Source organism: Ursus maritimus, unplaced genomic scaffold (genome assembly GCF_017311325.1).
Source record: "Ursus maritimus isolate PB19 unplaced genomic scaffold, ASM1731132v1 scaffold_1, whole genome shotgun sequence".
In the NCBI taxonomy this organism is placed as follows: Eukaryota; Metazoa; Chordata; class Mammalia; order Carnivora; family Ursidae; genus Ursus; species Ursus maritimus.
Genome location: NW_024423343.1, coordinates 37,422,217 through 37,449,909, shown reverse-complemented (window position 1 = coordinate 37,449,909; position 27,693 = coordinate 37,422,217). Strand labels below are relative to the sequence as shown.

Below are 27,693 nucleotides of genomic sequence, written 5' to 3'. Positions count from 1 at the left end.
TCCTGCCTAAAAGGCTAGGATAGAACCAGTAAGAGACATTAAAAATGTTCATATGAGTCTATTCATTTTCCTACAATATTTAACTCTTGAATACAACACCATAGGAATGAATATACACAAAATAAGGATGACTGAGGTGACAGAAAAAAATAACTGCAACTGTTCCAAAGTCAAGTGTGAAGTAACTTGCAATTATTCATTCTATCATCATTCCTCTCTATTAGTATAGTACAGAGTTGACTATACAGATAAATAACAAATAACTGAACTGGACTGGGAGATGATTGGGACCGACGAGATGGCTTCACTTTCAAGTTTATGAGGCTAGTATTCATTATGAAAAAATACTTGAAGACTGAAAATTGTTATTCCTGGTATAAGATTATGAGTTATAATAAACACAATTTAGAAATTAGAAGAGGTATTTTCATCAAATTTTAGAACTGTTTTATTCTTCTCAACAATATTAACCTTTTGTAAAAAGACTTGCTGACCTATCAGAGTTATTTAAGGAAATCACAAACAATTATTAAATAAATTCCATGGAGTACTACATAAAGTAGAGTTACCCAAGTGCTTGACCACAAAGTGATACTGAAGTAGATCTGGAAAATTACTTTGCATCTCTGAGATGCTCACTTTCCTACTGTAGGTCCTCTCCCAAAAACTCAAACTACTACTCAGCTTCCATTTTAAGATACACCATCCCAAACATAGCCTCAAATTAACTTTTAAAAATTTATCCAGCTCTTGGTATGATGCTATAATATATAGATTTAATTTTATTTAGAGGATTGTTAACTTACAGTTTTAATCTCTGCAAATTAAAAAAAAACATTGCATGTTATTCTCCATTAAAATGTATTTCCAGAGAAAATATTTCTAAACTGTATATTAGCAAATCTCAAGTTCATTTAATACTTAGATGAATTAATAAAAGACCATATTCTAAAATGCCTATAGACTGAAGAAATTTTTAGTATTTTTTCACCTGGATATTAAAATTTTAAAGTCATAATTTACCTTAATTGTTGGCAGTAGTTCAGCTTTCCATGATAAATCAATCCCCTGCCGGCTTTGAAATGAATATGAAAATATAATTAAAGACAAATATATTAAAATATAATAAATTATAAATAAGCTTCAGAGGAAAAAGAAGCCAGTTACAGATCTATCAGAGAAAGTTCTAATGAAACAAGTCCAGTAAGTCTAATCCAATATACTCTTATCCATACAGTCCTGTGGGTACAAAAAAATTGTATTTCCTAGCAACCATTTCAATGTTTGCAAATACTGCTGATATGTTAATTTCCTTTATTTTTCATTTTAAAATCAATACTACAATGTAATGTAGCAGCACAATACGCTTAAGAATGTATGAAGCTATTCTAAAAAGTTTGATGTGAGAGTGCCTGGGTGGCTCAGTCAGTTAAGCATATGAGTCTTGATTTTGGCTCAGGTCATGATCTCCGGGTCATGGGATCGAGCCTCACATCAGGTTCCACGCACAGCAAGGAGTCTGCTTGAGATTCTCTCCCTCTCCTTCTCTCTTTGCACCTCCCCACTACCCCTGGCTCCCTCTTTCTCTCTCTAAAATAAATAAATCTTTAATAAGTATGATTTATATTATTTATATTGAGAAAAATGAACCATTGAGGCCCTTAGGTTCAAAAAACTTACCACATAGAAGTGCTGTTTATGCAGCCAAAAATCCAACTATTTGTATCCTGTTGATTAATAACACAAAGCACACTAAATATTATAGAATATAATTACATAAAATAGGCAGCTTAACATTTTACTATTATATGATAGGGTTAGTAGGCATGATAGAAACATAAAATAGCAACCTGTTATTTAGAAACATTTCCAAGCTGTTCTCAAAAGTCATATAGGTCAAGGGAAGGTAAAGAAGTCTAATATCAATATAGATAGCAAGTAACCTAGAGCAGCAAGAGAAAGAGTGACGTCTCCACAGCATACTGCGTAAGCAATTTTAATTTCTGAACGAACGCTTTCAGAGTTCAGCAATGTCCATGCTTTAATTAGGTAGTTACATAATAAGTAACTACATTTTAAGTAAATATAGAAGAATGAATACTTAGAGGTCAACTTTTATACAAACAGAAAAAAAAATCTAGAGCAAAGTAATTAAAAATAGCAATTAATCTAAGTATAGCTTGTTAGTTTATCATTTGAGTTCTCATTTGATTATCAGGCAAAACTTCTGAGAATGTGTTTGGATTGAAGCACAATTGCAAGGGCTCAAGACAAAAGCTAGTTTTACTTTATCAGGGTACCACTGGAATGCCACAGAGATGGTAGGGATATTTTAACAATATTATGTATTTATCTCCAGTCATTTAGGAGCAGTATAACCAAAGACCTTCACTGCAACTTTTAAGGAAGTAGTAAAAGCGATGTTCCAAGATCTGATGATCCAACTACTAAAATCCTCCACCAATTTATAAGAGGGTAAGAAACACTGCTCAGATAGCTACATAAAAATTTCCTTAATAAACAGAGAAAATAATAAAAAAGAAATCAATCCTTTCATCCAACTAATATTTATAAAGTCTATTCTAGGGCCATGTAATTATGCTAAGCTTTCAAGGAAAAAATGATGAATGAGGCAGACATGGTCTTTGTCCTCATGGAGCTTAAATACAATTTGAAGACATTTTCCAAGAATACAGAAAAGAAAGCTGAAAGGAAACAAACAAAAATAATGTAGAATATGTCTGCTCTTTACTGCTGGCAAAATACTTATGTGACTTCTGTATCAGTTAACTGTGTTTCCAGAATAACATGACATTATAAAGCAAGGCAAAAGAAAAGATCTGCATAGCTTAGACAAGGAAAATCTACTGAGCTCTCAAGATTCACCCTACTTTTGTAATGGGTTTTTGCAGCTATTAAGGGAAGCTATTTTCAAAGATAGGCCTTAATATGAAAGTTGCCAATATTTTATACTACTTACACTTCTGTGTATAGGGAATTCTGACTTATTCATGAATAAACTGAAAAAATATTATTCAAGCCCACCCTAAAACACCACGTTGATATAATCTATAAGGTGTCAAAGGAACAATTTCAGGTCATCTAGCAAGCATCCCTAACTAATTATAAAAACTGTATTGAAAATCTTAGAAAAAGTCACTGAAGAATTGTGAACTAATTCCTAAAGTAAAAATAATAACAATAATTCCTAAAGTATACAGAAAAGAAAACGCTACTTGATCATGAAATTTATATAATAGATCTAAAGAGAAACCTATGTAGAGTAAAAAATGATGCTCTCAATGGCTGATAAAATTGTTAGGAACTGATTAGGAACTCTATATAGGATAGACCATGGTAATACCACCTGAGTCTACTGATAAGTCTTTATTTAGGTCACTAAAGTGGGACAACCAGATACTGTATATCTTCTGGTTAAGTACACAGTTCTACTTATAAAATATTCTTGCCGCAAAAAATTAATGGTAATTAATTTAATTAAAAATTAATCAAGATTCTAAATCTAACAACCAGTTTACAGAAAACATAAGGGAAATACATGTTAAGAGACACCACAAGAGGGGCATGTAGGTGGCTTAGTTGGTTAAGTATCTGCCTCTGGCTCAGGTCCTGAACCTGGGGTCCTGGGATAGAGTGCCCGTCAGGCCCCCTGCTCAGTGGGGAGCCTGCTTCTCCCTCTCCCTCTGCTCCTCCCCACCCCCATGCTCTCTCTTTCTCTCTGTCTCTCTCTCGCACATGCTCTAATAAATAAATCTTAAAAAAAACAAAAACAAAAACATGAGAATAGTCACCTAAACCTAGAATGTGGGAAATTCTGTAGAACATATAATCCAGTTGCTTGAACAAATAAACAGATGGGGGGAGGGAAGTGGGGGGGCCATTATAAAAGAAACTTAGGATCCATGAATCAAATATAACATGTATACTTTTTGGATTCTGATTCAAATAAACCAACTTAGAATTTGAATAAAGGCAACTGAACATTGATTGGATATCACATGATATTAAGGAATTAATAATTAATTTTGTTGGATGAAATAATGATATTATAGTTAAAATGCACAATTCTTATCTGCTAGAAAACATACTGAAGTATTTAAGGATGAAATGATAAAATGCCTAGGATTTGCTTTAAAAATGCTTCAGTCAAAAAAAAATGAAAAAGGGATAAATAAAAATGGCAGTGTTGATAACTGTTAAAGCTATATGATAATTATGTGAGATTTCATTATTATATTCTACTTTTATATGATCAAAAACTTCTATAGTACAAATTGAAAAGCTTTTAAAAATTTACCTAACTTTATGCTAATTAATACCCATGGACCTTAATTACAGAAAAGGGATCCTCCAATAAGCCAAATGGAGAATTTGAACTTTGGCAAGGATTTTTCTCACTATAATACTGACATTCTGATTTGGAATTTAGTATTAAGTGAGTTTGAATATTTTAAGCCAGCAGTGTAGAGCCAGATTCTCTTGAGATAAACTGCCCAACCAGATTTTAAGCTGAGAGATGCTAGTCTCTGTGAGAGATGCAAAACTCTGGTCAGACCACTAAAATTAGTATTCATTAGCACCTAGCCCACAATGCCTGCCTATCATTTCTGAAGACTTTACTATATATCGAATGGCAGTATCTACCAACTAAGTGACATATTAGATTTCAGTTCTAAATACAAATAACCTAACAAAACGGAGAAGAGGAAAGAAATTATGAAAAATGCAAATATAAAGTGAAGAAGCTTGAGAAATGCAGGAAAAAAAAAATCCAAAAAGAGGGAAAAGAACCCAAATTGGGAAACAAGTTCCTGAAAGTAAGAAATAAGTGACAAATTATTAAATTATTAAATACTCCAACTATAACAAAGGCACACTATAGCATGTAACACATTTTTTGACAATGCCTGATAGTAGGTATTCATTAAAAAGAAATATGTAAAATCATCACTTTGGTAACTCTGAGTCTAGATAACATTGTAACAAAAAGTTACTATTTTAGAGAATGTTTGGCATAAAAAGCCCTGCAAATTTAGTATAGAAACCAACGGAAAAACAGTATTTACTTCATAAAATTCCTATAGAATAGCTTTGTTTAAATATATCTGTTCTTAAAAGTACTAACAATTTTAGAATTAAAGGATATTCGAACTAAATTCCTTCATCCTAAACACAGTGTAAACAAGGTAAAAAAAAACAGGGTGAAAGACCTGAACTAGAGCCAAAAGTATAATTTAATAGCAAATTATCAGTTATAGAAACATTTTGACTAATACTTTTCAATCAAAACTCTGTGTCAGACAAATATTTTTCAACTTATTAGATTTAATAGTTCATAGCTAAAGAAGAGACTTATTAGATATTAGTTGAATTTTAAAAATAAAGTAGACTTTTAGATTTATATAAAATGTACCAATTATCTTACCAGCATGGTGCTCTGACAATAGACATGAGTGTAGATTTTTCTATGATTTGCAAGAGGAAATGTAAAATATATCTTATCAGATTCCTAAAAAAAAAAAAGAGGGAAAACATAATAAAACAATTAAGAGAGTGGATAATTTCATCATTTAAATATCCAGATAAAGCAAAAATTATCCTAATTTTATCATTCTTGGTGTTGTTAAGAACCAATATTCTAGGAGTGGGAAGAAGATACAGATGTTAAGTCAGGGATATCAGGTACCCTACAGTTCCAAATATGTCTTAGAAACAGCATTATAAATGCATGTTTTTTGTTTGGGTTTGAGTTTTGGCCTAATGATCAACATAAAATACATTCCTTAGCTCTGTCCACTGAAAAGGCCTAGAAATGCTAACCCCCTAGCCATAAACACCTCTAGTGCCCAAATTATGCTTTTTAGACACCATTTCCCAAATAACAGGAAGAGTTTCTTAGAGAAAAAGCTGATTCAAGGTCTGCAGCAGGAAATGTACAAAATGAGCTCAAACATCTTCTCATACTAGGTAGTAAAGAAACTATCAAAGAAAGACAACTGAAGAGTAGCTTTACCAAAAAGATTCAGGAGCCTAACTTGAAATGACTTCCACTGGTCAAAGACAGAAGAATTTTAATATTTTAGATAGAAATACAAATATGTTTAAAAGACGAGTTCATAATAATACTAGAAGAAAAATCCCCCAAAACCCCTTAGGATCACTGATGGAGGAGGTCCGTGAGTCAACTCGCTATTTCTGAAAACCAGTAAATATAAGATCCAAAGATCTAAAGCAACTATAATTTTCTCCTTTTCTGATATGTTCCACTTTTGATAAATTTAGTAGATAAGAAATTTCCCAATACAGTGTTCCAGTTAATAAAGAAAAAAATAATTGAGTTATTTTTGCATCCCCCTAAATGAATTAATGACTCTAGGCATGCTTCAACAGCTGCTAACATCACAAACAGATAGTCTAGCCAAAACAAAAACTGAATCTGATCAACAACTGCATCTGATCCAAGTACTAAGTTACAGGAAAAGAGTAGATAAAGGAATATACTATATGGCACTGAAGGACTGCAATCAGCAAAATCAAGACTGTATGAAACTATAGGACAAATGACTTGTTTTTTCAACAAATAAGCTATAAGGAAAGAAAAGGGGTAGAGGAAGTATGAGAGATCAAAAGAGGAATAAGAGACATATCAACAAATATATGGACATTATTTGTATTCTCATTTAAATTGAGAAAGAAACAAAAAATTTAAGCTATGATAAAACAGGAAAATTGAATACTAACTAGATATTATTAAGGAATTATCATTAAATTGTTTTAATATGGGAAAATATACATAGTTATCTTTTTAAAAGCGTCTTTAACTTTTGTTTATTTTTATTTTATTTTTTTAAAGTAGGCTCTATGCCCAGTGTGGAGCCCAGTGCAGGGCTTGAACTCACAACCCCAAAATCAAAACCCGAGTTGAGATCAAAAGTCAGACGCTCAACCAACTGAGTTACCCAGGTGCCCCAAGAGTCTTTAACTTTTAAAGATAAATACCAAAATGCTTTTGAAAAAAAGTAAAAAAAAATCCATTGATGGTATACTTACATTGTAAGCCACATAGGTCCATTTGGACACTTTCACTGGAACCCACATAGATGTCCCTAAAGTACAGGAAATTAATTTGTTTGGCTTGCTTTTTAAATATGAAACCATTCCTTTTACTTAATGTTCACGAAATACTTCTCAATTACAACAGGATTTGAAAAAGAAGTGGTTTCCTGAACAATGGCTATTTAAAATAAGAAATCTAGTAAGATGCTATCTGTGCTCATCACCAACTAGCATTCGTATCAAGTAAAATATTTTAAATTTATTTGGTATCTTTACTCTAAAGAAGTATCAATAAAAAAGAAATGAATTATTTTATTTTCCAAACTGAGTATAACAGGTATTATATTAACAGCAAATGATATACTGTTAAACCAAAAGAAGACTGAAAAATGACTGATACTGAAAACTGAAGTAAAAAATAATTATAGTATTTTATGTGACTGTCAGGAAATAGACATTTAACTCTATCTTTAAAACTTTGTACTTCTCATGTTATTTTCAGAACAAAATTTTTATCAGCAACATCTTATAAACTGTTTTTCTCCTTTTTCCCTTCCTTAATCAAGAACATCATAAGAAACCATCACAGAGAAATTAATAAAACATAATAGGATTATAGTAGCTAAGTACCATAGTTTCAAAGACTTCACTAATAACAAATTTACCTAAAAATAGAACTCAATTTAAAATAAAAACATGTTATTACCACCAACCTGTTAAGTCAGAAATTATTGCTGGATTTTCCTCAAAGTGTTTTGCTGGGTGTCTTATAAAGTGGTGATTCAAAACTGACAATTTCTTCTTGGGATTTTGAGTTATCTAGAAAGAATAATGATACATTTTATATCCTTTTATATCCATTGTGATAGTTCAATGAAACTTTGCATCAAGTAATAATGATAAGAGCCAACAGTTACTCTGGGCCAGGCACTGCTCTGAGTACTTAACATGTTATTAACCCATTTAACCATCACAAGAGCTCTAGGAGATAATCATCCTTTCATCTGTATTTTTACTAAGAAACTAAAGAACAGAGAAATTAAGGAACTTGCCCAAGGTCATACTCCTATTTACAGTCTGGGCCAGGATTCAAACTCAGGCAGTCTGGCTCCAGAGCCCATGCTTTTAATTATTATTCAACTAGTGCCTCTCAAGTAACAGTTAAGAATAAAACATACAAAGGTGTATAGAGTCAGATGAGAACTTAAGAGATCCTCCAGTCTAGTGATTCCAACACACTACTTTCCAAACTCAGACCAGTACCAATCCCACAACAAAGAATTCGCTGGTCGTTAGAGAAAATATGAATTGCCAACTGCCCTTCCTTGGAAACTACTTTGCTTTACCCTGTCTTACTTACTTGCATTGTGTCTAAACATCCTTTCTTTCATGAAATGAAAATGAGAGCAGACAATAGGATTTTTTGTTGTCTGTTTTAAAATACCCTAGCACAATAAATGTCTGCAACTTTATATCAGTTCCTCCCTTAAAGAAAAAAAAAGGACTTGGGTCTAAAATCCATTCAGAATCTACCACTATTCAACTCTCTAGTTTAAGCACTGAGGCCCTGACAGGTAAGTGATTTTCTCAACAACATAATGAGAGAATGACAAAGAAATGACAGTGAGGACCCAGGTCTAGTAAATCTTTTCAATTCCTTAGGAAGTCACCCAAAATTTGCTTGAACATTTATTTCTAACTTGCTATTGTGGAAGATAATACATTCCAGTTTTAACAATTCTTATGAGGAGAATGCCCTGCCATATTTAGAGCAAATACCTGACTCCCTGTTACTTTGATACATTAAGTTAGGGGCCAGCCCTTTAAGAAACTGAAGACTGTTACATCCTCCATCCAATAAAACATTTCTTTACAGTTTAAACAACTTCAAAAACATTAACTGTTTTTCATAGAACTGTTTCAAACCCTTTATCACCCTGATTGCCTTCCCTGGATAAACTCAAATTTGTTAATGTCCTCCTTATAATACAACATACGAAACAGAATATAGTTCCTTAGATATCGTGTAACTATAGTAGAAGGCAGCGGAAATTTTATCTTCATTGATGCAAACTCAATACTTCAATCAACTCAAACTGATATAAAACTATTTTTGACTTTTTTTTTTTAAAAGCAGTCACATCTGTTCACAATCAATTAAAAGTCATAGGCCTTTCTGCCAAAAATTTTAGTTAACTCAGGACTCTCCCATCCTTACTCACTCTCTAGGGAATCCATCCACTCATAAGTTTCTCAGCTACGTCTTTTATGCTGATAACCATCAGAAATTATTCTCTAATTCTGATTCCTCTGTACCACATATTTGGGACTAATTATGCTTTGAGTTATAGTTTCCCTGTATACATGTTCGCTTCTCTTCCTAATATCTTCTTGAGGGATAGCAATCACATACTAACTTTTTATTGTCTAATATTTAGTCCAATTATATTAGTGAGTTTGTGAAACAGAACTCAGTTTCATATTTTGATTCTTAGCAATATTAGTTACCAAAATTTCTCATTTGTCCCTTAAAATGTGTCTATAAATTACTTATCTATCCAGAATTATAATTTATTACACACTAGTATTACAAATTTTCTCATCTCAGGATTTAATGGAAAACAAGATTTATTAAAATTAGCTTTATGTAGTGTGTCAACTATACCTCAATAAAGAAAATTAGCTTTCTGTACAATTTTTAAAGAATATACCTGTCTGTGATACTACTGTTCTTCATGGGTTGAAATGGGGTTTTTTCCTAAGCCTACCAAATGTCATTCCAAATACAAACTGGTCTTACAATTTTAATTGGTTCTACTCTTGTATCTAGTTGCACTCTCTCAAACTGACTAAAAAACATTTGCCATAGTTAAGACTCACAATTAAAACAAGGTTGAAAAACTGAAAAACGTTTGCATTCCATGACCAATTCATTAACTCTATAAAGCTGATTTACTTTAATAAATATACTAACTTAAAAATGGCATCTTGTGGCGTAAAGTGTGGTAAAACACAATTTGGGTCTCTCTCTCTTTTTTGGGGGGTCTCTCTTTTATCTTATTCTTCAGTAGAGAGGTAAGTATCTATGATTCTAATAGTAGTTCTGCAGATTTCTGAAGGGTTAAGGAAAAAACATAAACACTATCCCACTTCCAAGAGTGAAAAGCCTTATAAGAGGCTTTTCTAAGTTCTAAGACAAAATAAGGAAAGCATTACCTAGAGATCTCTTGAGAAAGAGGCCACATATACTAGTCTCTCAAAGAATTGGGGCCTTCAAGAGAAAGAATCAAAAAATATCTAAGCTAAACACTTTGTCATAATGAAGAAAATTACCTAATACACAAGGAACTTTTTCTCCAAAAGGAGAAGCTACAGCCACAGTTCTCAAAACATGTTTCTATCAAACAGTGAAGGACTACAAGATGACCTGAGGTTAAAAAAAAAAAAAGGGTACTTAAGATGAAAAATAGCAATCTGTTCCCAATTCACAGAAAAAAATGTAAGTTCATGGATAAAATGCCCTGAATTTTGCTGAAACCCTTGGTGCTCACTACTATATATCTGCTGGCAGACATGAAAGAAAGAGTAATATGATGTTCTATAAATGGCACTAGAATTTCCAGGTGTCCTGCTAATTGAATAACTTGGAAAATCACTAGTTTGTAGAGTTTGTAAGTGAAATCTCATTACAAAAAAACATTCAACTACTAAAAGTACATAATTTAAGTTTCTGGCAAGCTTGCGTTAGTCAATGAATGAAGACATTTCGATCCTACCAGAAAGATAAAGATGCTTTAAGCAAAAATGTCTATTAAGTTACATCATGAAGTTTACAACATATTACTAAAAAAAGAATAAAATAGCTTGTAGTATTTTCCTTAAGTTAAAAAAAATTAAAAGGATATATATCGAATTTTAAACAAGGGGAAGAATTGGGGGAAGATTAAAGCATCTTTTCACTTTTTCATTTTCATTGCATTCTATTAATTGTGATCAAAGTATTATCAGATAAAAATATATTTCTATTTTGAAACTAATTCCACTTGATATAACATGTCTTCTACTTTTATGAAAGTAAAAAAAGTATAAAATCCATCCCTGCCATAACAAAAGCTTTTACTTTACTGAAGTAATTTTTAGCTTAAAAATACATACTTGTTTAGTATCAGCATCAATAAGATCAAAGAATGCTCGAATTGTAGTCAACTGCAATTGTTTACACCTAAAGAATAAAATGTTACAAATGAAACTTTATTTAAAATAACACTTTTGATATAAACATGCACAATTCTATTACTTAATGGAATATGTGAGTTTTCTTTACTGCTCTAAACTCTAAAAGTATTTAAGGAATCATTATTATTATTAATCATATATCTTAAAGTTGAAACATATAAAAATAAAGCAAATTAAATCTTCCTGGACGTTTAACAATGGAACTATCAGGGTCCTTCTGTTCTAAGTCTCCTTGTCCACCCCAGCTATAGACAACTGTCTGCCCCATCTTTATATGCCTAAACTTGTGCTTCTTGCAACCACTGACTGCATAGCTAGAGGAAAGTGAAAAAAGAATCTTTAAGCCAAAACATATAGCAATAAGATACAAGGTCTATGTATTTCTTGACCCTTATTTAATCTTATTAAGGGTAAATCTAACTCCTACTTGGTTTTTCATATGCTGTTCTACAATATTTAATGCTATATTAATCAAGTCCCTGAGTTCGGTGACTGGCCAAGAACTCAGAAGGTCCTATCACAAGTACCTTTGATTCTGCCTAACTATGACAAACTCTAAAATTTTGATATTTGACTCTAGCTTCATTTGAGACTCATGCTAGTGGTTCTTCAAGAGATGATTTTATAAGTTATCAAGGAACCTTGGTCAAACTGAGACAAAAACCAAGGTTAGAGTTCTAAGCCCTTAAGTCAATCTTTCTCCCAAATCTTTATTCATTTATGGATAAAGTGCTAACAAAGCTAACAAACCAATCAATGCACTGATAAGAAAAGAGGACCACCACAAACCACCAAAATAAGCCTATTATATATTAACTTACCATACAATGGAAAGGTGGTCTGTTGAGACCCAGGTCTTAGGCACTGCAGAACTCTAAAAGGACAAGAAAAACAAAATCCAACTTAAGAAAAGCACATTTGTTATTCTCCCAAAGGTTTGAAATTCTCATAAGCTAATATTTAGAAACATGTAACTTTAGTTTCACTATTTGATGATACATAGACATATTTAAATGATGCATTCTTAGAAAGGTGATCCAAAAATATTAAGGTAGTTCCTGCAGAAAATCAGTATCATTACTGCTTAGTCAAGCTTAAATTACCCTTTGAAAATTATTAAAGCATCTACAGATTCCTTACTGAAGTTTAATATCTAACTCTTTATTACTCTTTTCAGAGGATGAGTTTATGATTCTTTAAATAAATCACAATTATTTTAATAATTTTAGTTTACCCTTTGATAAATTTTAAGATGTTACTTCTACAATCTGGTGCCCCTGAGAAATACCCAGCCTTAGGAATCTTTTTCAAAATAAATATGCCTGATCACAATTCCAAAGCTATCAAATCAGACTCTCTTTTTTTTTTTTTTTTTTTTTTTAAAGAGAGGGACAGAGAGAATCTTAAACAGGCCCCAACCTCAGTACAGAGTCCAATGCAGGGCTGAATCTCATGACCCTGAGATCATGACATGAGCCAAAATCAAGAGTAAGATGCTTGATCCACCCAGGTGCCCTCAAATCAGACTCTTACAAGTATGGTCCAGGGTTACTGATTTTGAAAAAATCCCTAGATTAGGATATAAACTACTAGTTAGAGACATAACAGCAAAGGCTCCTAAAAAATGTAAGTGTTTGAAGAAGGCTTCCTAACAACGGCACAGCACCCTGCAAGAACTAGAGACTCCTTTTCATACCAGGTAATGACTTCCCTGTGAATAGCATCTTACATACAACAGGAAACGTTAAGTAAACCTGATATTATTTTTCACAGCGTCTCTCTTTGCATTCAAGAAAGGGTTGCTTACTGTGAGCCTGGGTCCCTTAATGGGACTCCTTCAAAAACTACCCACCAATTTAAATACATACCTAGGGCAGGTATAGGAGCAAAATGTTTAAGTGCCATTATCTGTATGAGTATATATTACAGCAGTTCTGCCTACTTTACTAATACTAATACAACTGAGGTCTCTAACTTGATTTTTCTAGTCCGAATGTAACTAAATGTCAATTAATTATTCTTGAGAATCATCAAAAAATTTTTACTTCTTAATACTTTCTTAAAGTAAACATATGTAAATATATGAAAGGCAATAAGCTATTTGGGGGCTAAAATACTAAATAAAATTCAGACAATAACCAGCTTTGAGAAAATTCCATTAAGAGGTAAAATATTTTCATCAGAGATACAGAAATACAATCTTCCTTGAAAGCAACAAATTATCAAATGGATTAGGAAAGAGGGACACAGACGTGTGTGCACAGGTTGAGCACGCAGGCACGTGCGCACACGCACACGCACACACACACACACACACTTAAAGAAACCAAAGTTCTTTAAAAGATAAGCTGCAGGAAGGGGCATCAATATAGCAACAAGCTCCAGGCCAAGTCTAGAAATAATCACATCCAATTTTATATGACTAAAATATCTGTGTTTACTAAAGAATTGATCTTTAGTGTTTTGAGGACTTCCAACAAATATCTGCCCCAAATATTCAACATCAAATAAAATGATTCATACCAATAATGAGGTTTGAGAGATTTATCAATTTAGTTTCAAAGCTATTATGGTTATATCACAACTCCTCCAATAACAAGAAAATAGTGGGTAATAGCAGAATGGCTCAACAATTTTTGTTCTATGTGTGGCAAGCATTTAATAATACTTGTTTAATAAATGAATAGTAATCTAAGGTGGGGCAATAGATGAACTGAGCAAGGGAGTATTTAGGAAAAGAATAACCATGAAATAAAGCACTATCTCCTAAAAAGCAAAAGGAACTTCAGATTTTTTTTAGAAATTAAGTTATATTTAGAGATGATGTGCAGTATACACATGTATACATACTATATGCAATATCTACATACTGTGTAGAGTTAAAAAGTTCAGATCTTAACTGAAGACTTCAAGGTTAAAAATATAAGAAATAATGTAAGACCTAAAAGGAAACACGAACTCACTTTACAGAGGCTATGTATCCCAGTTAAAGACCAAATACTTGATGTCCTAGCAGGGAAGAATAATTAGCAGATTAATCAATCAGGGTTTAGTTATACTATCAAAGCTAATTTTTAAATTTTAAAATTGGTAAACCTTTATTCAAGTTCAGAAATCAAGAGTTTGATATTCCATTTCTATTCTATATACCACTCAGATATAACAAGGGGCCCTTGGAGTTCAGTCCACACTTTCTTATAGTTAAAACTCTCATGAATGGGTAGGTACTTATTTTAAACAAGGAACAACTATTCATAAGAGTCACTTTCACAAATAAGTCATTTTCACAAAGTTTCTAAGATCCTTTTCACTTTCTGTGGACCCATGCCTCTGCCTTCCCAACATATTCATATTCATTCTTCCATAAAATCTCTCTCACACACGTGCACATACACACACAGTAGCACTACAACAACTCAGTAGTCATTTTCAAACAACTACATATTTCTCCTTTCATACCCTACTATATCCATTCTGTTAATATTTCAGTAGAATCTTAAAAAGATTACCACAACGGATAAGGTACTGGTATGATGGCTTAATTTTGGTAGAAAAGTCAGTCCTGAACGAACTTGGTAATCCCGGAATCCTCCAGCTACAGAAAGCGTGGTTAAATTTATGTGTCTAGCATTTAGAATCCAATAGTTGTTTACAGTCATATAAAAATCTGGTAGGAAATAAAGACACACATTAAAAATTAGTCATTCCCTGCAACAATATTAAATGGAATTTCTGTTTAAGCCATACTGAACTGTCTACAGTGTTATTCACATTTCTCTATTCTGAGTAAAATCAACATCTTTACCGAGTCTGTTGTCCCATTAAATAAGACTATAAATACTAAGAGTTACTGAAGTTATCAATAAAGAAAAAATATATCCAAACTTGATTAGCTTTGACAAGTCCATACACAAACAGTTCTCTACATCCCACAGGATGCTGCTAGATCACGAGCCACACAGTGTAGCAAGTAGAAACCCCTAAAATTCTTCCAAAGATACACGTTCACTATGCTAAATAATTGTAGATCTTCCTAATCATGGCAGTGTGAGAGCTTAGCAGCTCTCTACTATGGCCAGCCACACCACACAAAGTACTATTTAAGTTCTTAAAATACAATTAGGACAACAATCACTTTAGTCTTGGGACTCAATGCTGTTGTGGAAAATCTTAAGGTTAAGAAGATTCTACTCATTTAGAGTAATTAACAGGTAGCTCAATAGGAAGAATCTGTAATTTTTCTACTTCATCTATGGAAGATGAGAAAAAGAGTATCAAAGATTTGAGGAGAGGGCAGAGGAGTTCTCATTTCCTTTTCTGATTATCAAAACTTAATGTACTTTCATCCTGGCATTTGATCCCATTGAGGGCTTCAAACATTTTGGAACAGGAAACTCCTCCCACTGAAGATCTCAGCAGTATTTACTTAGAATGTGATTAAGGAGACCCAATCCTAACATCTGCAGGTCCTGAGACAAGAGTACCAATGGGGTACACATGGCCTTATGTCTAAATATTTAAAAGTAAAAATTCCAGCTAACGAACTGTTAAATCAAACATATTTTCTCTGCCTACCTTGACAAATATATCATTGAAATAACATGGAAGGCAAAGTTCAAATTACAAATTCCAGGATACCTCAGAGATGGACACTAGATTATGGCAGCACAGGAAGAGAAGATCTCTAACCCATCATTGAACTATCGTCTTTTCTTCCCATCCTAATTCCATCCTGCATTATAAGGATGCAGGATATCCAAGCTCTATGTGTACCTCATGCAGAGACATTCCTTAGCCACAACTCAACCTTACTTACAAACCTGCCCTCGGGACAGATTCAGGTAAGAAGCTCACACAGGCCATGGAAGAAAAGTCTGAAGTCCTGGTTACCTAGATCATCACCTGGAAGTAAAGGCACAGCCTGCAAGTGGGGAGGCTGCTTGGCCTATATACTCCTCACCTTGTGGAGAATGGCAGTGCCGGAGCAGAGCCCTCTAAAGTGTGGAGCCCAGTGCACAGCTTCCTTCCCCCTATGTAAGGGCAGCATTTCCATCAAGTATAAACAGGAAATGTACTGCTGAAGGTCATATAGTTCTCCTAAAAACCTAAGATCTTCCACCCCTTGAACTTTTGTTTTTTTATTCTAATTCTGGCTTAATGAAATGTGAAATAAATACAGAATAAATAAGGGGGCGCCTGAATAGCTCAGCCGTTAAGCATAAAGGCTCAGGTCATGATCCCAGAGTCCTGGGATCGAGCCCCACATCGGGCTCCCTGCTTGGTGGGAAGCCTGCTTCTCCCTCTCACACTCCCCTTGCTTGTGTTCCCTCTCTCACTGTCTCTTTCTCTGTCAAATAAATAAGTAAAAAATCTTAAAAAAAGAAAAAAAAAGAGGCTTGCTAATTACTAGAAAGGCACCCGACCCTAAGAATTACTTTCAGCCCGAGCATTTTAGAGACAGACCATCACTACCCTTCAAAAACAATAAAATCAGACTCTTTTGAAAGCTCTTTTCTCAAAGAGTTCTTAAAGATATATTCTGAGCAATTCTAATTTAACATACATGACTCATCCATATAAAATGTAATAAAAAAAAGTTCTTGATTATCATGACAAGTATTATGACTTGTCTATGCCTTTGATTTTTTTTCTAAACCTACAGGTCATTTGTAATTATTAGAATTAGTAAAGCAAATTTAAGCAACTTGACTAAAATTAAATTTTTACTGAAAAATTTCTACAGGCAAAGTTTTAAATGTAGTAAGGAAAAAAATTAAACTTCACTGTTGGTACTATTGTACCAGATATCCCAGCAAATAAACTACTCCTTGACAATGTTATGTAAAATGGGTGCTTTGGAGTCAATAAGGTATATTTCCCATTTTCATCAAAATTAAGATAATGCTAATTTTGATAGGTTAAGAAGTGGTGTAAATTTACTGATCGGGAAATAATTCTTTGTTTTCAAAGACCTTCTTCTATCATACAATATTTCAATGAACAGTGCAGGTAATACTTGACTTTCTTTAAAGATGCAAGTAATAATGGTACCTATCTCAAAAGACTGCTCTAAACATCAAGTGAAATAATAATACATCACGTAAAGTTTTTAATACAACACCCAAAATACAGTAGTAAATATTAGCAATTCTATCTCACCATAGAAAGTGTTAGCAGATCTATTTATTTTAAAACAAGGCATTTCTACCGCTTTACTTAAATATAAGCTTATTTTGAATAGATTACTGGAAGAGTTAACAAAACACAGAAGTTTAAACATACTTTAAGAGACAGAAAGTCATCCCAAGAGTAATTAAACTGATTCCCAAGTATGTAGGGATTATAAGACACACGTTCTCCATGGTAAGACGCTATGGACAGAGAAAACTAACAGCAGTTTCAGTTATTAGCCTAAGTTGAAAGTCACAAAGAAAGATGCTCAGAAATGGAGGTGTTAATTTGAAACTGAGCTGCTTCACACATGGATAAATCTGCAGCATATTCTTAAAGGAAGTAGATGCAAGGATCTGTTTAATCTTAAACAACAATGGGGAGGTCAGTTAGTGTTTATGTAATAGTACTTACCGGTTATGAAACGATCTAATGGCATCACAGGAGCAACATGAGGGGTGGCTTGTGTGATAAGAAGATTTATCAGATCTTGTTTAAAATTTTTCAATGTAAGCAATGCTCTTGCAACAAGGCCACCCATAGAATGACCAATTATTGCCACACTTTTTGGAGCAAATTCTTGACCCTATTAAAAAAAAAAAGTCAACAGGCATAATGAAGTCTTGGTATCATAACAAAAATTCTAAACACTTCCCTCTAAGCAATTTTATAGGAAAAAGAAAATTTAACTATTTATATAACTCTGCATAAGATACAGAAATACATTTTCATTTACTTGTAATTAGTATATACATACTATTTTGTATTCCGCCAAATATTTTTAATAGCTACGCTTTGGTTTTCTAAACCCAAATCAGAACACTTGGTTTAGTATATCATGTCTTACCATTTGCTATATTGGATATTAGAGGTGTAATTATATTTGGTGTTTACCAGAATATTAGATTTTATAGGATATAAGTAAGATCATTTGAAATTGAAATCATCACAAAAACTCGGAACAATTACAGTTACCATAGCAATACAGTACCTCATCATATTGATATATCTTACCAAGTTACTTCTCTACTGTGCACCTGCATTTAGAAAGAAACCAGCATTCCATAACATTTATTCACTGACAATTACATATTCTTAAAATAAGCATTGCTTTTTAAAAAATCTTTTCTGTCTCCATGTAGTATCCTCAGTTCCACTACCAAACTTTTGCTTATTGTCCTCCACATTGATCCTTCATCTATGCTTTCTCTCCTGTTACTATGAATAAATTAGACCTTATGCAGAAAAGAGTTAACACAGTAAGCCTGAGACTGCTATCCTTATAATGGACTGCATATAATTTGGCTCAGGGCTGTAGTCTGGGACCTTAGATTCTGGGATACTCCCATCATTTCCTAAATGGTAAAAATAGCTCATTATGTTGAATCTGTTTTTGCAAACAATATGGTTTATGCTGAACACCTGCTGTCCTTCTGGTTGGGATTGTGATACATGCTAGGCACAGGGTGTCTATGTGACCTGCCCCCAATAAAAAATTTGGGCACTGAATTTCTCCTGAGCTTCTCTCATAGACAACACTTCACACATCACCATTCATTGCTATCAGAATTAAATGCATCTGGTGTGACTCCCCTGGAAGGACATTTAGAAGCTTGCACCTGGTTTCCTCTGGACTTCACCCATCTAGCTTTTCTTTTTTCTTTTTTAAAGATTTTATTTTTGAGTTATCTCTACACCCAATATGGAGCTTGAACTCACAACCTGAGATCAAGAGTCACATGCTCCACCAACCAAGTCAGCCAGGCACCCCGCCCCATGCACCTTTTCTTTGCTGATTTTGCTTTATAGCCTTTCACTGTAATAAATCATAACCATGAGTACAACTATATGCTGAGTCCTATGAGTCTCTCTGGACAATCATCAAGCCTGGGAATGGTCTTGGTGATTCCCAACACAGACCTGATTTTAGAAAAAGCCAAACTCTCCATGTGCTCTAAAACCCATCCCCTTTGGCCTTCTCAAGTATATCACTCCAGCAATTCTTCTTACTTTTTTCTTGCTTTGTTATTTCTCCCTCTACCAGATCATTCCTGCTAGTATATAAATATAATACCATTCTCACTTAAAAAAGAAACTCTACTCCCACTTTGTCCTTAGTGACCACATCTTTCTCTATATACCTATAGCATAACTCAACAAAAAAGCTGCATATACAGTACTTGCTGTCTCCAATTTCTCAACTTCCATACTCTTAAACTCATTCCAATCAGGCTTTCATCTCAACACTCCTTCGAAACTGTTATCAAGTCACCAATGGATCTAACTGCCAATTCTTAATCCTCATCTTATTTGAACTATCAGCAGGATTTGACATAGATTACTTCCTCCTCTTTGAAATTATTTATTTGGTTTCCTTAATTCTCCTGGTTCTCCTCTTACCTCACTGGCTGCTCCTTTTTAGTTTCTTGCTGTTTCCTTCTCATCTCTCCTCATCTCTTAATATGGGAATGACTCAAGCCTCAGTCCTTCGGTCTCTTCTTTCATATCTTGACTCCATAATGATCACATCCAGTCTCGTAGCTTTAAATATATCCATATCCTGTCAACCCTCATGTTATCATCTCCAGACTGGACCTCTTCTCTTAAACTCTTACCTTAAACTCCAACTGCATACCAACTACACCTGGGATGTCCAAAGTGCATCTCAAATCAAACCTGTCTAAAATAAAACTTTTTTTTTTTTTTAAGTAGACTCCACACCCAACGTGGGGCTTGAATTCATAACCCTGAGATCTAGAGTGGCATGCTCTACCTACTGAGCCAGCCAGGCACCCCTAAAACAAAACTCTTAAACTCCTCCAAATCTGTTCCTCCTACATTTTCCCCCAACTTAGTTAATGGCATTTCAATCTTTCTAGTTGTTCAGCCAAAAACTCTGGGTCATCCTCAACTTTTTGTTTCACATTGTCTCTCCATATCTGATCTGCCAGCAAATCTTCTTGTCTTTAAGATTTATACCAATCTTATCATTTCTTAACACCTCCAATGCTACCAACTTGATCTAAACCACGATTATTTCTTTCCTGAATTACTGCAATAGCCTAACTGGTCTCTTTAAATTCCACTTTCACGTCCCTTCAGTTTATTCTCGAAACCAGCCAAAGAACAATATCATTAAAACCTAAATCAGAACATGTCACCCATTTGCTCAAAAATCTCAGCAGTGGCTTTCCGTATCATTTCAAATAAAAGGGAAAATTCTTAAAATTGCCTACAAGGCTCTATAATTTGCCCTCCCCAACTTTTCCTTTACTAACTTATTGTGTCTGCTTCAGCCATACTAGTCTCCTTGTTTTTTTTTTTTCCAATACAGCACACGTGTGCTTGCTTCATATGTTTCCTCTGCTTGGAGTATTCTTTTCCTAGATACCCTCATGTCCTTTAATTTATATTAAATTGTCTGCTTCTCAAAAGAGGTCTTTGCTGGGCATCCTTATTTATAATTGTAATCTTCTACCCTTTGCTCCTTATGCCCTTTTCTTATTTTTTCTTCCTAGTATTTGTCACTATATAAAACAGTATATTTATTTATGCTGTTTATTCTCTGCCTCTCCCAACCAGAACATAAGGTCCATGAGGGCTTGGATTTCTGTTTTATTCACTGCTATAACTTCATGCAGATTCATGTGATGAATAAATGAGGTTTTTCTCCATCTATGTCCTCTCACTTTCCCATACTCAAATCCTGTCCATTCAACAAGATTCAAGTTGTCTTGAACTCCTACTCTACCTAGTTATAACAGGACTCTTACTTTCTAAAAGACTCAATTTAAGAGAAAGTTTATTAGTTCTATTATAAATTGAATATGTAGTCATTAGGGAAAATATGAAAACAAAAAATACAGAAGGGAAAAAACTACCCAGCATAACACATTAAAGACACGATTATTTACTGTGAATGACATTGATGGAGATAAATCTCACTTTGTAATCACATCATATTTATCTTATCCAATAAATATCAGATACATAAAAGGTCCTGTACCTAATTTGGCTTGTCTCTTCCTATAATATTTAGTACACTTAAGCTCAAAAAATACTTGCTATTGAAATAACTTAAATGCTGGCTAATGCAAAGAATCGTGTCTAAATTTCATTTTCAAGATGCATAGGAATATCACACTCCCTGGATTACTATAGCTACACAGTTAAGTCTTCAAACCAGGCAGTGCAGGTCCTCCAATTTTGTTCTTTTTCAAGATAGTTTGGCTTTTTTAGGTGCCTTGCATTTCCACATAAGCTTGTCAACTTTTACAAAAACACGTGCTGGTATTTTGATTTGTAGTACATTAAATCTATTGGTCAATTTGGTGAGAATTTACATTTTAATTTTAAGTCTTCTAATCCATAAAGTTGGTCCATTATTTGGATTCCTTTCTCTCAGCAAGTTTTGAATTTTTCAGTATACAGATCTTGCACATCTTTCATTAAATTTATCCATAAGAATTGCATTTTTTATAATATTGTAAATACATTTTAAAATTTCACTTTCCATTTGTTCACTGATTTTTGAATATTGACCATTTTCCCTGTGATCTGGCTAAATTCACTCATGAATTCTAATAATTTTCTGTAAATTCCTTTAAATGTTTCTGTATATTTATGTCATTTGTAAATATAGACAGTTTTAATTCTTCCTTTTTGATCTTTATTAATTTTATTTCTTTTTCTGGCCTTATTGCACCAACTAGGACCCTCTGTCCTAGGGATGATAGAAATAGAAAGAAATTGAAAAATGGAGAAAGAAAAAAACTACCTGGTATAAAACATTAAAGGCATTTATTGTGAATAACATGGAAATTTCACTTTATGATCACATCTATCTTATCCAGTAAGTATCTTATCAGATACAGAAATAGTTCTTTACCTTTGTTTCTATTGCTAACACACTGAGTTTTGTGCTGTTTTTATCTTAAATCATGAATGGGTGCTGAATGTAGCCGAATGAGTTTCCTTCATCCATTGATATGATCCTATAATGAATTACATTGACTGATACTTGAGTATTAAACCAACTTTCCATTCTTGGGATAGATTCTATCAGGTCATATTATACTTTAAAATATTGCTGGATTTGAGAGTCTAATTTTTTGTTGAGAATCTTACATCTATGTTTATGAGGAGTACTAGATCTCTGTTTTCTTTTCAAACAATGTCAACATCTGATTTTGATAATCTCGGTTTGCAGGTTTCTTAAAATGAACTATATGTATTGTCTTTTCCTCTATTTTCTGAGTTTGTATAAGATGGGTATTATTTCTTCCTTAAATGTGTCACAGAATTCACCACTGAAGTCATTTAGGTGTAGAGTTTTCCTGGCAGTAAGATTTTTAGTTACAAACTCAAAAAACTTTAATTTTAAACAGATATAGGAGTAGACATCATTTCTTCTTGTGTCTGTTTTGTAATTTATGTTTCAAGGGATTTGAGAATTTCATCTGAGTTGTCACATTTATTGGCATAATGTTGTTCATAATAATCCTTTAATAGCCTCTTAGTATCTGTAGGCTCTGTAGAGATGTCCCTTCTTTCATTCCTATTATTGCTAATTTATATTTCCCCCTTTTTTCTTAATCAATCTAGATATGGGTTTACCAATTTTTAGATCTCTAAGAGGAGTCAGTCATTGGTATCACTTTTTTCCCCTCTACTGTTTGTCTATCTTCTGTTTCCTTGATTTCCATTCTCATCTTTATTGTTTCCTACAGCTACTCTGAGTTTACTTTGTTCTTCTTTCTCTAAGCTTCTTATCTTTAAAGATTGGGATCAGGGGCGCTTGAGTGGTTCGGTTGGTTAAGCATCCGCCTTCAGCTTAGGTCATGATCCCAAGGTCCTGGGACTGAGTCCCTCATCGGGCTCCCTGATCAGTGGGGAGCCTGCTTCTCCCTCTCCTTCTGCCCCTCCCCCTGCTCATGCTCTCAAATAAATAAAATCTTAAAAAAAAAAAAAAGAAAGGTTTGATCATTGTTTTTAAGTCTTGTTCTTTTCTAATGTAAGCATTTAAGATTATAGTATTTCTTCTAACCACTACTTTAATCTTACAAATTCTGATGATGTGTTATCTATTTCGTTTTTTTGTTTGTTTGTTTCAAGTTTTTATTTAAATTCTAGTTAACATACAGAACGATATTGGTTTCAGGAGTAGAATCTAGTGATTCATCACTTACATATAATACCCAATGCTCTTTTATTTCCCTCTACTAATGACAAAAATGAACTACTTGAATGTCATCAAGATAAAAAGCTTCTGCACAGCAAAGGAAACAACAAAACTAAAAGGCGACCAATGGAATAAGAGACGATATATGCAAATGACATATGTGATAAAGGGTTAGTATTCAAAATCTATAAAGAACTTAACAAACTCAATACCCAAAAAAATAATCCAGTTAAGAGTGGGCAGAAGACATGAACAGACATTTTTCCAAAGAAGACATACAGATGGCCGACAGACACATAAAAAGATGCTCAACATCACTCATCATAAGGGAAATACAAATCAAAACCACAATGAGCTACCACCTCACACCTGTGAGAATGGATAAAATTAACACCGTAAACAATGAATGTTGGCAAGGACACAGAGAAAGGGGAAACCTCTTACACAATGTTGGTAGGAATGCAAACTGGTGCAGCAACTCTGGAAAACAGTATGGAGGTTCCTGAAAAAGTTAAAAATAGAACTATCCTACGACCCAGAAATTGCACTATTAGGTATTTACCCAAAGGATACAAAAGTACTGATTTGAAGGGGCACGTGCACCCCAATGTTTACAGCAGCCTTATCAACAATAGCCAAACCACGGAAAGAGCCCAAATGTCCATTGACTGAATAAATGGATAAAGAGATGTGGTGTGTGTGTGTGTGTGTGTGTGTGTGTGTGTGTGGCATTTCTGTGGCATTATTGCAGCATGCCACAATAATGCCAAAGAAATTATGCTGCATCCTCAGTGCATCATGTCAAGGAGGTTTATGTCAATATGTCTTATTACTGGTAATGTTAATCTTCTTTAAGATGTTATCTGCCAAGTTTCTCTACTATAAAGTTACTCCTTTCCTTCACAGCTAATGAATATTTTAGAAAAGATACTTTGAGACCATATAAATATCCCTGTCCTCCTCAAACTTTCACCAACTAATTTCAGCATCCACAGATCAATCTTGCCTGCAGCAATTATTACTGTGCTGTTCACCTGGTAGTATTCTTCTATTTCCCTCTACTAATGACAAACTGCCAGTTTTTCTAACGCTGACAATATCTTTATTTCACCCTCATTTTGGAAGGGTATTTTTGCTGGATATGTAATTTTAGGTTGAGAGTACCCTTCCTAACCCCATCCCCGAGACCTTTAAGATGCTGTACTATTGTTTTTGGCTTTCACTATTTCTGATGTAAAAGCAGTGGTAATTTTTATTGTTTACCCTGTTATATAGGTAAAGGATCTTTTTCCTTTGGCTGCTTTAAGATTTTTCTGTTTACTTTGGTTTTCAACAACTCGACTATGATATACATAAGTGTGATTTTGTGTTTATCCTGGTTGACATTCACTGACCTTCTTGGATCTGTGGGTTGAAAATTTTGAATCAAAATTGGAAAATTGGGGGCCATTAGTTAAATATTTTTTTCTCCCCAATTTCTTTCTCTTCTCATAGTTCCAATTACATAAATGTTAGACTTCTTGGTTATCGAGGCTCTTTCCTTTTCATCCTTCTGTCCTATGTTTTATATCAAATAGTTCCTATTGTCCTATCTTCAAATTCACTGATCTCTTATTCTGTAGTATTCAATCTGCTTGAAGCCTATCTACCGAATTTTTTTATATTTTGGGGGGGAAAGGCAGAGAGAGAATCTTAAGCAGGCTCCACACCCAGCACCGATCCCGACACGGGGCTCTCTCTCACAACCCTGCTCACGACCTGAGCAGAAATCAAAAGTCGGATGCTTAACTGACGGAGCTACCTATGTACCCCCTGAATCTTTCATTTCTGATATATATTGTTTCAGTTCTAGATTTTTTTTTTTGTTCTTTTACTAGTTCCCATGTCTCTGCTGGGATTCTCCATCTGTTCTCTTGTTATGCGCATCTTTTACTTTAAATCTATAACTTCAGTATTTTTGAGGCTTATAATTAAACATGAAGGTGGATCCCAGAAGAGCTCTTGAGAGCAAGAGTAATCTTATACCTAAATTGCATCCTTTCTGGGATCTCAAATAAATGTCCAATGTGTTTGGATAGGTCTTTCTGTTCTAGCTGATCAGAACTGCTATTTCCCAACACATGTGACCTCTAGAATCTCAATTCAGGTCATAATACCCCCATAGCTTTCTCTTGCCAGGAGTTTCACTGCAGCATATTGTGGGAGGCAGTAGCTCACCTCAGTAGGTAGTATAGTAGTATTTTATCCCTGATACTGCTTAGAATTGTTGGCATAGAATGATTTTTAGACTGTTTTGCCACTCTTTTAAATTTCTCTAAAGATATTTATTGCCCTTTATTCCTTGCACCTGAGGTGGATACACCCCATCACCTCTTCCCTGGTGAGCTATTGCCTTGTAGCTTCTTGCCCTGTGTATATGCAGCACTTCATTCAAAGTTGAAAGATGCAAATTTCTAGAGCTTCCATCTCTGCCTAGTTCTCCTTTTTCTCATATCCTGCCCACAAATCTAACCACTTCAGTAGCCCCAAATTCTGATCTCTGCCTTCTTCAGCTCAGTTATATCAATGTATTCTGCTTGACCTCCACCTACTTATCCTATGGACTGGGAAATGCTTTCAGGCAGAAAATCAGAACAATCATGAAGCTCATCTCACGTTTTCATTCTTTCAGGGATCATGGTCCTTTACTACTTGGTTGTCCAATACCTGAAAACATGTGCTTCAGATATTTTGACTAGTTTTATAGTTGCTTACATATGGAAGTAGTCTACCCTAATACCAGTTATTCATAACTAGAAGCAGAAATCCATACTAACGGTGTTTAAGAAATTCAATGCACTTCTAATTTTATAAAGTTAAAAAAAAATTTCCCCTAAATTCATGAGAGGTTTCTTGTAAATTCAATTTAAACTTAAAAAACCACTGAATTCAAAACAACAGACTCCCCCCCAAACACACAAACAAAAAAAAAACCCCAAACCCTTTGTGCCATCTTCACTTCAACTTCCATATAAACAAATAAAATGATTTAAAATATGTTGAATCCCTTTAAAAAAATGCTAACAGGTGATCACTATTGATTTGCATGCCTATCCCTTACCTTATAGAGTTTGAGAATTGTTTTAATGCATTCATGTACAAACTTGGTCTGTTTCTGAAGACTTCCACCATACAGTGCGACCAGTTCTTCATTGAAATTCACACTAAAGAAGTCAAAGTGGTACTTGAAGTCAATGTCTTCTGCTTTTCTAAGTGCAATAGAACCAACAGAACGAACTGCAGAGGAAAAGTGCAAAGTGTACATTAAGCAAAATTTTTAAAAGTTGCAACTATTCTTGCTTCAAAGTCTCTTAATAAATAACTTTATCCCACACTCTGAATATAAACAACCTACTTCAGGATGACATACTTCAATAGTATCAATTTAGAAGAACAAACCATTGTTTGTATTGTATGTCTTGTGCCCTAAATGTTTTTTAAATTTAAATTAAATAAAAAGTAAACAGGTAAAATAAATAAATAAAAAGTAAACATTCTTTACCTGCTTCCACTTGACTAGGGAAAAATAGCTAAAGGGGGGAGAAATGTTAGCCATCTGTATGAATAAGTCCGCTTGAGGATTTTAAGAATGAGAAAATTCCTACAAGAAATGTATGCTCCTCACTTGGTTTAGATACTTATGCTTGATTTGTCTTTTTCTTACACATGACATCCAATCCATCAGTAAATCCTATCATCCTTTACTTTCTAAATATATCCCCGATCAACACTTCTCACCATTTCCACCACTGTCTTCCTAATCTAAGCACCATCATCTCTTGCCTTAACTACTCTAATAGTTTCTTCACTGGTCTACCTGCTTCCAGTTTTAGGTTTTGCTCTGTAAACCCTTCCACAGAATTTGTGAATTGATTGCATTAATTGGCATTAAAAGTCGCAGTGTATGGGTTAGCAAACAAAATACCTATTTGCCATTTCATTTTTTAACATACACAATTCACATACAACTGATGTAAAAAGTACAATTC

The 27,693-nt window shown here is 33.8% G+C and overlaps 1 protein-coding gene across 1 annotated transcript in view; it reads right to left on the bottom strand.

The window, feature by feature from the left end:
- Positions 1-27,693, bottom strand: part of PGAP1 (post-GPI attachment to proteins inositol deacylase 1) — a 76,712-nt gene that overhangs the window by 32,704 nt on the left and 16,315 nt on the right. Inside the window, exons 3-12 of the mRNA XM_008687298.2 lie at positions 26,766-26,941; positions 17,899-18,070; positions 14,823-14,980; positions 12,135-12,187; positions 11,233-11,299; positions 7,791-7,896; positions 7,072-7,127; positions 5,447-5,530; positions 1,681-1,727; positions 1,024-1,075 (exon numbers count right to left, since the gene is read on the bottom strand). Of these exons, the coding sequence (XP_008685520.2) occupies positions 1,024-1,075; positions 1,681-1,727; positions 5,447-5,530; positions 7,072-7,127; positions 7,791-7,896; positions 11,233-11,299; positions 12,135-12,187; positions 14,823-14,980; positions 17,899-18,070; positions 26,766-26,941 (971 nt within the window). The remainder of the gene's footprint in view (positions 1-1,023; positions 1,076-1,680; positions 1,728-5,446; positions 5,531-7,071; positions 7,128-7,790; positions 7,897-11,232; positions 11,300-12,134; positions 12,188-14,822; positions 14,981-17,898; positions 18,071-26,765; positions 26,942-27,693) is intronic.